The following is a 12667-nucleotide window of genomic DNA, read 5'->3' as shown; positions in this document are numbered from 1 at the left end:
GAACAGCAAGAGGGATCGCTGCACAGTGAAAGCAGCGATCCCTCTTGCTGTTCAGGCTTCTGAGATAGCTGCGCAGCCTGCATTCGCTCCATAAGACGCAAACACATTTCCCCTTACTTTTTAGGAGGGAAAAAGTGAGTCTTATAGAGCAAAAAATACGGTATATCCCGATCCTCTCTCTGATGTGAACAACACAGCACAAATGCAGCTTGAAATGGCAGCAGGAGTAAATGATCCTATAATCATAGAATCTTATTAGAGTTGGAAGGGACCCCAAGGGTTAGTCCAACCCCCTGCAATGTGGGAATCTCAGCTAAAGCATCCATGACAAATAGCCATCCAACCTCTCTTTTAAAAATCTCCAAGGAAGGATACTCCACCACTTCTCATGAGAGTCTTTACCACTGCTGAACAGCTCTGTAATAAAGTTTTTTTGAATGTTTAGTCAGAATCTCCTTTCTTGCAACCTGAAGCCATTGGTTCAAGTCCTACCCTCCAGAGCAGGAGAAAACAAGCATGCTCCCTCATCTATGTGACATACCTTAAGATATATGAAGATGGCTATCATATCCATGTCCTCTCAGTTTCCTCTTTTCCAGTCTAAACATACCCAGCTCCTTCAATCGCTCCTCATAAAGCTTAGTTTCCAGACCATTGATCATCTTGGTTGCCCTCCTCTGCACATGTTCCAGCTTGCTAACATCCTTCTTAAATTGTGCCCAGAATTGGACACAGTATTCCAAGTGTGGTCTAAGGCAGAATAGAATGGTACTATTACTTCCCTTGATCTGGACACTACATGCAGCCTAGAATAGCATTAGCTTTTTATTTTTACTGCTGCATCTTGTTCTGGTTGAAGCAACAAATATTAAAAATACCCCAATATTGCTTTTCCCTCCTCCCCCCTAATCCCCTTTCCTTTTGTGCTGGTTTTTTGTTAATTGTTTACAGCATTTAAATACCACTCTTTGGTCAAAAGTCTCCCTGAGAGCCTTACAAAAATCAGTTCTAAGATGGTCCCTGCCTTTGGGTTCACATTCTAAAGAGACATGAGGAGGGAGGGAGAAGCAAAAGACAGGCTTAAGCACAAATTGAATTCCTTGTGAAACAGTTATTATTGTGACTATCTAGAAGATGAAGAGCCCCTGGTTGTCAGGCTGCTCATGCATCTCTCCATAACATGGCCTGATGCAGTTTAATGCCACTGTGTAAGATGGTGGTAGTCAAAATGTTGGTAATGCATTTAGCACTTGTCTCCCATCTGATGGGCCTCCAGGGCTCCTTGTATAAATAAAAGGTGCAGAGAATCTTTCCTACCTCATAATATTAGAACTCGGCACCATCCAATGAAGCTGAATAGTGGAAGATTTGGGGCAAATAAAAATGTACTTTTTCACACAGTGCATCGTTCAACATTTATCCAACTGACTTATTAGCATTTACTCAGGGACTCTCCAAAGTCTTAAAACATTTGAAATTGGCAGTGCCCAGTATTGCATCTGAGGTATTCCCCATTGCGTGAGGTGTTGACATGTACACATGAAGGCGGGAAGGATAACTGATGCTCAATGGCTGAGCCGATCAGGTGCAAGGAGCAAGCTTAGCTGTTGTCCATTTGCAAATGCCAACAATGTCCTTCAGCTCTCTATATTGGACAAACAGGCCAAACCTTACGCCAAAGAATAAACGGACATAAATCTGACATCAAGAATCACAAAACAGAGAAACCAGTAGGAGAACACTTCAATCTCCCAGGACATTCCATACAAGATCTCAAAGTAGCTGTTTTACTACAAAGGAATTTCAGAAATAGACTGGAAAGAGAAGCTGCTGAATTGCAACTCATTACCAAACTTAAAACCATGGAGACCTGGTCTGAACAAAGACATTGGATTCTTATCTCATTATACATGACTAAGCCATTTTTCACCTTCTCACCCTTGCCTTTTCCTGTCAGACCTATTGCAGTCGTTAAGAGTCGTCAACAGGCTCATCTCAGCTATCTGCCAATCTCCCATTCCCACCACCCTTCTGAGTAATACCCCTCCCCACCTTCACACTATATAGAAGGATCTGGCAACTTCTGTTTCAGTGTATCTGAAGAAGTGTGCATGCACACGAAAGCTCATACCAAGAACTAACTTAGTTGGTCTTTAAGGTGCTACTGGAAGGATTTTTTTTATTTTGACTATGGCATGCCATTCATTCTTTCGAAATTAGTGCCGGGAGGATGTTGCACTTGAGATCGCTTACAGTGGGCCATAAACCTGCCCTCCATCGCAGTTGTTCCTCCGTAAGAAAAATAAAATGTCCAACGCGGCCTATCCGCTGCTTGCAACATCCAGTTATTACATAGATGGTGCTATTCACAGCAGTACATGACTCCATTCAACCGGCTCCCTGGGACCACGTGACGGCAGCCAGCCGCACGCGCTGCCTAACGCCTGCGTGGGTGGGGTCAGCTCCTAGGCCCCGGGTTCCCTTTTCGCCTAGCAAGGGCCTCCTGGAAAGCGCGTCTACGACAACTGCCTGCCTCCGTTCACAGTAATACGGAAGACAGAGGTATTTATTCCATGCTCGGTTGCTTTCTCCCCAGCACCCGTGTCGCTTCCTTTTTTATATATATTTATATATATTTAATATATATAAAAGTTTCCACGCCAGCACGCGACGTCGCATACACTACGGCGTTTCTGCGGGACAGCCCTACATCCCGGAGGGCCCCTGCACGCGGGCAGGAAGGAGCGGAGAGCACAGGAAGCCCCGCCTTCTTTCCTTTCGGCCTCGGACGCCATCTTACAGGTACACGGCGGAGCTCGGCTGCTCCTCTTCCACTCCTGGGGGGTCGCTTCTAGCGGGTCCGTGAGGGGCTTTGGCGCGAAATGGGCCGGTGGCGGGGAAACGGGAGAGGGGGAACTGCGCTGGGCGGCGATTGGAAGTGGGGAGAGCGAGGGAGCGAGAGCCGTTTCGCCGAGGGCGGCCTGGCCTCCGGGAAGGATGGGAAGAGGGGGGGAGGCCGGCTAGGTGGGAGAGGGCGGAGGGAGGACTCGGACCCGGGAGCGGCGCTAGTGGGGTGCGCTGGCCTGGGAGGAAACTGCAGCAACGGGTGCGATCCAAGCGCACGTGGAGGTTTGCGATGGAGGCCGCCGCCTCCTGCTTTCTCCTCCTCGCCCAGAAGTGGACTGAGCGCACGCCTTGCATTCAGAAAGCCCCAGGCTTCCGTCCCTGGCTTCTCCAGTTAAGGCAGGACCTCGAGTGGCAGGGCTGGGAAGCCTTCAAAGGTCTAGATGTCACTAAGGTGTATAGTCGCTCCTGGAAACGTATCTTATTCTTGCAGCGGTTCTCAACCTGTGGGTCCCCAGATGTTGTTGGACTACAACTCTCATCATCCCTGAGCTCTGGCCTTACTAGCTGGGGTGATGGGAGTTGTAGTTCAACATCTGGGGACACACAGGTTGAGAAAGGCTGCTTTATGGAGACCCCCCCCCCCCCAAATTTGCCTGCTCTTGAGCGTCAGTGGCTTTTCCAGAGGCTTGGGCAGGGAGATCTTTTGTACTGCCTCAACTCCTGTTTTGTTTTTGTTTTTTATACTGGAGGTAGCAGAGACTGAACCTGTGGCTTAACTATGCATGTGCAAATGAACTTGGAAGTGTTTTGGAGGATATTGTGTGTATCCACACGCAAGCAAAAGTGGGTGTAGATACCTGGGTGTAAAATGCATGTATATGGATTTCAAGATGTTGCACGGGTAAATTATTCTGACGAGATATTCAGGCTCGAATGAGACATGATGCTAAACATGTTTAATGCTAGACAAGGGCTTTTCTGCAGTATTGTAGTGTGAGGGGTATATAATCCCTCCCCCCTGACAATCTTGACATATGCCGCCTCCCCTCATTGTTATTTGCTTTGGGGGAAAGCTACCATTGTGCATGTTTTAATTTTATTTTCTGTTAATTTTTGATCCAATTGTATTTTCTCTTTCAGTAAACCGTCAAGATGACCAACACCAAGGGGAAGAGGAGGGGGACACGTTACATGTTCTCAAGACCCTTTCGCAAACATGGTAGGGAATATTTGTTCAGCTAGTTTAGTTGGTCAGTGGGTTTGTTGCCTTTAGTTGATCCAGGAATAAGGGTTATTTCAGTAAACTGATGTGACCACTAAGGTCAGGTGAACGTTCACATCCCAGAGTCCATATGCTATCAGTATCAGCTGAGACTTACGCATCTTTAATTTATTGAAAAATGTCTTTACATTTACATTGCTAGAAATCTGTAGATGCAGGCTAGAAAGCTCAGAAAGTAGCACTAATAGAGGGGCTTTGGGAAGAGGAATTGCTTCTATGTGTAGTTTATTTTACTTATATAGCCTGAATGTTGTAAGTCAATTTTAATACTTTTAATACATTTCATAGAGTTGGAAGAGATCCCAAGGGTCAACTAGTCCAACCTCTGCTTAAAATCCTCCAAGGAAGGAGAGTCCACCACCTTCCCAAGGGAGTCCATTGTCAAACAGCTCTTACTGTCAGAATGTACTTTCTGATGTTTAGTTTGAATCTCCTTTCTTGTAACTTGAATCCATTGGTTCAGGTACTATCTTTCAGAGCAAGAGAAAACAAGCTTGCTCCGTCCCTCATGTATCAGCCCATTAGTTATTTGAAGATGCCTATAATATACACTCTTAACCACCTCTTTCTCAAGCTAAACATACAAAACTATCTTAAGTAAAAATATGATTATTATTGCATTTTTTCATAGGTGTGGTCCCTCTTGCTACCTACATGCGCATCTATAAGAAGGGTGATATTGTTGACATAAAGGTATTTTTAAATTTAAAAATGCTGCTCTAATGCTAATTCTAATACTGTAGTTCTCTCATTATCCTTCTAAAACAGAATTCAAATTAAATACAATCTAACAGAATAACAAATACTGTTTTGCTTGCCCTGAGTATTAAATGCTGGGATTTGAACTATGCTCACAATTGCATTTCATCTTACAATGTAATTTGGAAAATACACAGAGGAGTATTAATTTGCCAGAAGGTTGCCCTCTTCAGTATATCACACTAATGCTGATACAGAACTTTACTTGAAATTTTTATTTCATAACACTCTGGAGCTTGATGATGATTGTCTCTTATGATTGCTTTTGTAATAGCAAAGTGAGCAAATCATTTCACCGGCACTGAAAGCAAACCAGAGGTGTCCAGTTCTTCAGATTTAATTTTATTTGATTAAATATTTTAAGATACCATTAATGTGTAAGGATAATTGTGGCAACCATGCGTGTATTGGCAAACCATTCATCAGTTTGGATATGGCTGTTGCATGATCTGATTTCCTGCAACAGGATAAGTGAGCAACTGGAAGACCCAGTACTTCGCTCTAGAATTTTATTTCAAATGGTAAACATTGCTTGATATACAATGCTATTCCATTTGCAGAGTAGACCAATTGAAATCTAGTCCATTGATTGCAATAGGACTATTCTGAGTATGACTTGCTAGATATTACCCACTGTATAATCCAAAACATAGTAGCTTACTTGATAGTTTAATTATTAGACAGATGCTTAGTCCAGTTAAAGCTTGGGAACCTGACATTGGAGGACTTCGGGACAAATTTATATTTTTAAACATGTTCTTTCTGTTATCTGATATTGGAAGCTTTTGGGAAATGTTGCTAATGTTATGATTGCAACTGTTTTAGTTCAATATATCTTTGACATTTTTTTGTAAGATAAGCTATGGTAATATTTTATGTCTGTCTTTTATTAACAGGGCATGGGCACAATTCAGAAAGGCATGCCCCACAAATGTTACCATGGCAAGACAGGAAGGGTATACAACGTTACCCAGCATGCTGTGGGCATTATTGTGAACAAGAAAGTTAAGTAAGTGCTACTAAAATGGTTTGGAGCTTTAATTGCATTGATGGATTTCTTTCTCCCCATTCACTTTGCCAGTTAGACATTTGTTGTCTCCATTGGCCATTCAGGTGGGGCAGAGACAATATCCTTTTAAAACCCAACCAGTTAATACTTAATTGGTTTGGATCCTGTCAAAGGAAACATATTGAACAGTTCTTCAAAATCTGAAAGCTTACATGTTCCTACAGCAATCAGAGTTGCCTATGCTCTGAGACCAGCATGGTAACCATGTGTACTGACTTGGGCTCAGCTGTTAGTCCTACTTGTTTTTTTAAAAAACCCACAGGAAAAGCTGCTAAATCTAACAGTGTTGGTGTTCTGTGTCTAGGGGCAAGATTCTGGCCAAGAGAATTAATGTGCGAATTGAGCATATTAAGCACTCAAAGAGCAGAGACAGCTTCTTGCAGCGTGTGAAAGAAAATGAAAGAAAGAAAAAAGAAGGAAAGGAAAAGGGAATTTGGTTTGAACTAAAACGCCAGGTAATGTATTGAGATGTGAACAAAGTGTATGTACTTTGTCTGCAAACAAAGGGAGGGGGTTAGCGGAAGTGGTTTGAACATTCTATGTGACTAAGATGTCAGGAAGCAATTAAGTTTCTGACAAGAAGAATGTCAGGTAATTAATTCCATTAACACATTTTTCAGATTAGAAGGAAGTTTAGTCATAAACACTAGTGGGGTTTTTTTCTGCATAATCCAAGTATGTTTCAAATGCATTTAGCCTTGGTATTATTTTTATAAAGTTATTTTCAGTGCTAGTATGTAATCTTCGTGCATATTATGGCGGGCGGGGGGGAAGAAAGCTGCTGTTGGCTTGTATTAAAAAACTGCTACTGTGTGACTCATCCTATTCTCAAGTGATACAGCAAACTTGCTAGGGGAAAATATATTTAACAAATTATAAAATGATTCATGCATAGAATTATTAGTTGCCATATTGCGAGACGAGGTGCCATGCTTTCTCAAGTCCAAAGTATTGTAGGTTTTTGTGTTCTAGGGACATAGCGCTGCAGTAAAAACAAGGAAAGCCCAACAGATGGCACCTGGACTAAACAATGCTATTGTAACTTAGATTTATGTTTAAATTTCTTTTTCTGCCTTCTAGCCTGCTCCTCCAAGAGAAGCCCACTTTGTGAGAAACAATGGCAAGGAGCCAGAGCTGCTGGAACCAATTCCATATGAGTTTATGGCATAGTGTATGTGAACAAAATAAAATACCATCTTGAGGACCTAAGTTTGTGTTGGTGTGGTCAAATTATTCTTAACAAGCACTGTGCTTTTGTAAAAAGACAAGAACTATTTGGCATGAATGGCGTGTTGAGTTAAATTATAGGCAGAAATGATCACTTAAAGATAGCCAAGTTCTTTCTTGCCCCTAAGGGCTGTCCAATCCCCAATGCACTATAAATTGGCCCAAAATTCTTACTTGTGGGTATGCTGTTGATTTAATTCCAGCTAAGTGAGCTAGATGTTTAAAAATACATAAATAATACTTATTAGTTAGAGCTGATTAGCATAGTCTCTCAAAGCATTGGTTTGGGTTATAAATTTTAGTAACTTGAGCAGAGTTCTAGGTGTGTCAATCTGGGATGAGAGATAGGTGCATGCAATGACGGTTTTGTGTGTGGGTTCCATTCCTGGCCCCCTGCATGCATCAGCGGAGCATGCATGAGCCCAACCTGTTACCCCCCCTTTCTGCCCTCTTCTGGGTCCAAAAGGACTCATACGTCTGTGGTTGCACATCAATTAAATGCACACAAAATGGTTGTTGCTTCTGTGTGTGTGTGTGTGTGTGTGTGTCTATATGCAACTTACCATTTGGCTAATGAAATCAACCTATTCTCTTGCACTAATGGGATGAAGCAGAAACCAAGTGTTTTTTCAGTCTATAAAGGGTACATGCAGATGGAGTCCAGCTTTTGATCAGTACGGGTTATTTATCTCCGTTATCTATGCCAAGCTGTATCTTGATAAACTTTGGTCAACAAAATCCATTTTGGAAAAGTTGGGCACATTCCAGCTGCCCATTCTGTGGCTGTGTGTGTGGGAAAATGGCACGTAGATCACCTGTGTGAATTGAGAGTTTGACATCTAGCAGACTCTAAAAAATAACACCCTTTGTTCTTATAAATTAAGTGCTGTTCATTACGTTGATTGTGCTTTCCTCTTGTCCTTGATGGCTTAGTACAATTATGTTTTCTGTAGCTACAGGAGTGATGTTCCAAAAATACACCAACATAGCCCAGTTTAATCACTTGGTGATTCAACTACAGTTGGGCTGAAGTTGCTGAACTGAGTAGTCTCTCAAAAAGGAATCTAGTCTCCAATGAAGTTTTTTGTCCTTTATTGTCTCAGGATAAGGAATGACAGCATCCCTTATTTCCCTTCCTCTACCCCTTTTCCACTACATTTGCCTCTTATTCCCACCAACGCTAGGGGATCCACTTAGTGTGAGATTATAAACACATGTCGATCTTTAAATATGATTAAGTCTGCATTTTATCCTTGTCACCCTGCTGCGTGGCTTCCTTCTACAGAAAACACATCTGTGGGGAATAGTGAGAAAAGAGTGATCTGGGAGATAAAAAATGGGATGAATGGGCTGGTATGTCAACAGAAAACACTGGTTCTGGTAAAACATCTTAGAAATTGGATGTTTTTTTTCATGGGTTCTACACCATGAGTACTGTGATGTCAGACATTGGATCTCTGCTGACAAAACAGATCTGGTGCCTTCCACAAAGAACTGCAGCATGCATTCTTAGGGGCCCTTGTAATTTTTACCAAGGATTCCCTTAAAACCACCATCAGATTATAGGTTAAGGGTGAAGGTCTGTAGCTCAGTGACAGGGTATCTGATTACATGCTGGATGTCCCAGATTCAATTCTTGTCATGTCCAGGTAGGGCTGGGAGATTCCTACCTGAAACTGAAGTGCCTCCATCTGTCTGAGCTAGATGGACCAATGGTCAGACTATAAGGCAGCTTCCTATTTTCTGTCATTCTACATAAAAAGCATAATATCCATCCTCAGAACAAGCTGTGCCAGAAAGCACCATGTATTTACCCGTGGCTGTACATTCTACCAACAGATTTTGGAGCAGCACATATTTTTCAATCTTTAAAGATGTCACCTTTTTATACTATTTAAATCTTGATCTCTGGCTCTTTGTTTCTTTCTCTGGCTCATCCCCCTATATTCTCTTCATTAGCATCCTTTTTCAAGTATTTCCATTTCTGAATCTTCTTTGGTCCTTCCCCTTGTTTGCTGCTATTCCATCTTCTGTCTCATCCAGTCTTAGCTCTGTATCCTCACCCCCACATCTGTCATTCAACTTCTACCTGGCCAGCTCATTCTTGATGGGTCAAAATACACTGAAAGAGTCAAAGCCACTTCAGACCATGTGGTGTATGTTTCAAGAGTGCCATACAAATGTGCACTTTTACAGAGAGCTGCAGAAAGCAAAAGATGGGAGTCAGAAATAGGTTACATTATTGAAAGCAGCAGCTTTTGACTGGAAACAAACCTATCAAGGTTTTTCTCTTTTTATCAATAAAAGTGTAGGTGGGCAAAACAAGCTTCCTTTTTAGCTATGTGGTTTCTTTGTTGAACTGAATAGAAAAAGTGACTGTACTATTCTATGGGAGAAACATTGATGAGAGCGTGATTCAGTCGGGTGCAGAGTTGCCCACTACAAAACATGAGTAGCACATGCTTCTCCACTGTCCCAGGTGTGGGATCTCCATTTTGCACATGCAAGCAAGTCCCCTTTGTTCCCAGCTCAGATGAGGCAGTAATGCTTCTGAATGCCAGTTGCTGGAGGCTAGAGTGCTGCTGTGGCTGCGTCCTGCTTGCAAGTTTTCCACAGGCTTCCAGCTGTTCACACTGAGAACAGGATGCTGGGCCAGGGCAAATGGCCTGATCCAGGAGGCTCCTCTGTCCTTTTTTCATAATACTGGAACTCAGGGCAATGAGTGAAGGCAGACAAAAGAAAGTAACTTAAAACTATCACCATCGTTCATCATTTTTAATTTGTATACCATCTATCTTACAATACCCAAGGCGGTTTACAAGCTGAAGAAACAAGGAATGTACACCTTATAACAATCTAATCCAATACAAAAATGTGATAATAAAACAACTTCAAGCAAACTACATCAAAAATGTAACACTCAGCAACAGTATAGAATAATAATACCAGCATATAAAAATTTAGCAGAAATTCACTCTTAACAATTACAAAAAATAATTTCTAAACTACAATTAGTAAAACAACGGCAAGCCACAGTGCATAAAATAATATAATACAAATCGAGAAGCAGAGACTAGAGGGTGGAGCAAGGCAGGTGGAAGAAGGCCTTGCCTGATGAAGTCTCTCCCCTCACCTATGAATCTGTGTGTAAACGGCTCAGGACTGCAATACCTCAAGGACCGCCTCTCCCCACATAAACCAACCGGGACTCTGGGTTCCTCACCTGAGGCCCTTCTTTGTGCGCCTCCTCCCCAGAGGTCCGAAGGGTGGCAATCCAAGAGTGAGCTTTTTCTGCCGCGGCTTCCTATTTGTGGAATGCTCTCCCCAGGGAGGTTTGTCAGGCGCCTTCATTATATATATTTTAGGCACCAGGCGAAAACGTTCCTCCTCAACTAGATTGTTGGCTGATTAACATTCTGCAGCCTTTTAAATGTGTTGGGGGGTGTATTTTGTTTTTGTTTTACCATTGGTTTGTGTTTTTACCTTGTGTTTTTATCTTGCGAACCGCCCTAAGATCTTGGGATGAAGGGCGGTATACAAATCTTAAGAATAATAATGGATGCCCACTTGAATGACTTCAAAAGAGGATTAGAGAATCTTATTTTCACAGTGGCCAATGGCAACTAGTCATGATAGCTCTGTTTTCTCTTTTTGGTGATGTGCAATGGGCTACCCTTTATCCCTCCTCCTCCTGCAGCAGCAGCAGCAGCAGCCCAATGTATTTCTATGCAGGCAGACTTGACTTTTTTTGCCGGGTGCATGAGAGACAGCAGCCTCTTGAGTTGCCTGCATGGAGTTCCTCTTCACCCACAGCTTCCAGAGCAGTGCATGAATATAAGGCCGCTTTAAACCGTATGCTGATAATTGGGTTGTTCTGATATTTTATTTAAAACATTTCCATACCCACCATTCAACTGAAAATGTCCAGGGAGCAGTTTACAACCATTGGAAAATTGTTTGTTAGCTATGTATTTGGACACTTCTTAGGATATCCACCATTGAAAAGACAGAGCAAGTTAAATAATCATGAACTGACAAAATGTAAAACGAATGTAAAACAATGTAATGTAAAATGTAAATGTAAAATGTAAAACAAAATGTAAAAAGCAGGGAGCCTCAACCCTTTTGCCATTTGCTTTACTAGTCCCTTCAAGCAGCAACTTGTATTTCCTCTGCTCACTGAGGCAGGCACAAGAGGATGCTGGCTGTACGCAGAGATGGAAAACACAAACACACACATCTGTTTTCAAGCCTGCGCCTATGAGCTACATTTGCACAGCTCAAGAGGATGCAGGAGAGGGGATGGGTGGTAATTTCGAATCTGTTGTCAGCAGATTGTTCGAGGAAATGACAATAGGCAATATTCCAGCTTTTGTGTGCAGCCTTGAATCAATAAATCCTGCACTCAGGTGTTGCCACTTGAAGAAAGAAGAGGAGGAGAGAGAAAAACAGCCTCTCAATTCATATTTGTTACCTTTTCCAATGCAAGTGCAATAAACAAGTTTGTATGGGCAGTATAAAGGAAAGCAGATTTCTCTGCTCTCGTATGGGGCATGGCTCCTAATTGCCCCTTTGCTGGGAAAGTGTCACACCTCAGTAGCAGAGCATTTGTTGTGCATGAAGAAGGCCTCATATTCAATCCCTGGCGTCCCCAGGTAGGGCTGAGAGAGGATCCTGCCCCAAACCCTGGGGAACTGCTGCTAGTCAGTGTGGGCAACAACTGAGGCAGAGGGGCCAACGCACCTGGTTCAGTATAAGGCAACTTCCTGTGTTCCTAATGGAAATGCATTTTTTGGGGTCAGTAGATTGCAGAGCTCTAATGCAAGGTGTTGCAGCCCTTTCCACACTCCTGGATACTTCAGTCCATACTGTGGTAAGCACAGGTAGATTCAAAAGCCAGCCTGGTTGGGCATTTGCTAGAGGCCTACACTCCAACAGACCCACTTACAAGAATACCCAGAATTCCCCTGCTGCAGTGAGGTGGGCTACAGAAGGTGTCTTGCCCAAGAGTATTCCAAGAATAATCTCCCGTTTGGATTACTGCAATGCGCTCTACATGGGGCTACCTTTGAAGGTGGCTCGGAAACTACAACTGACCCAGAATGCGGTTGCCAGATTGGTGACTGGGAGCGGCCGCCAGAACCACATAACACCAGTCCTGAAATACCTACGTTGGCTCCCAGTACATTTCCAAGCACAATTCAAAGGGTTGGTGTTGACTTTTAAAGTCCTAAATGGCTTCAGCCCCATATACCTGAAGGATACATGTCCACCCCCATCATCCAGCTCAGACACTGAGGTCCGGCGCCGAGGGCCTTCTGGCAGTTCCCTCACTGCCAAAAGTGAAGTTACAGGGAACCAGGCAGGGGGCCTTCCCAGTAATTGTGCCCACCCTGTGCAACGCCCTCCCGTCAGATGTCAAGGAAATGAACAACTATCTGACTTTTAGAAGACATCTGAAGGCAGCTCTGGATAAGGAAGTT

General features: G+C 43.0%; 1 protein-coding gene across 2 annotated transcripts; it reads left to right on the top strand.

The window, feature by feature from the left end:
• Nucleotides 1–2765: 2765 nt before the first annotated feature.
• On the top strand, nucleotides 2766–7166 carry RPL21 (ribosomal protein L21). Of its 2 annotated transcripts, none has more exons than XM_083499030.1 (6): nucleotides 2766–2802; nucleotides 3988–4066; nucleotides 4761–4822; nucleotides 5785–5897; nucleotides 6262–6412; nucleotides 7038–7166. In XM_083499030.1, exons 2-6 carry the CDS (start codon nucleotides 4000–4002, stop codon nucleotides 7125–7127), a joined length of 483 nt encoding a protein of 160 aa, XP_083355156.1. In that variant the 5' UTR covers nucleotides 2766–2802; nucleotides 3988–3999; the 3' UTR covers nucleotides 7128–7166. The 2 variants fall into 2 exon arrangements, with proteins under 2 accessions (XP_083355156.1, XP_083355155.1); XM_083499029.1 differs by lacking the exon at nucleotides 2766–2802 and adding an exon at nucleotides 2816–2858.
• Nucleotides 7167–12667: the final 5501 nt, after the last annotated feature.

Source organism: Podarcis liolepis (genome assembly GCF_965112155.1).
Source record: "Podarcis liolepis genome assembly, chromosome: 4".
Classification (NCBI taxonomy): domain Eukaryota; kingdom Metazoa; phylum Chordata; class Lepidosauria; order Squamata; family Lacertidae; genus Podarcis; species Podarcis liolepis.
Note: the sequence above shows the minus strand (reverse complement) of the source record. Positions and strands in the feature narration are given on the sequence as shown.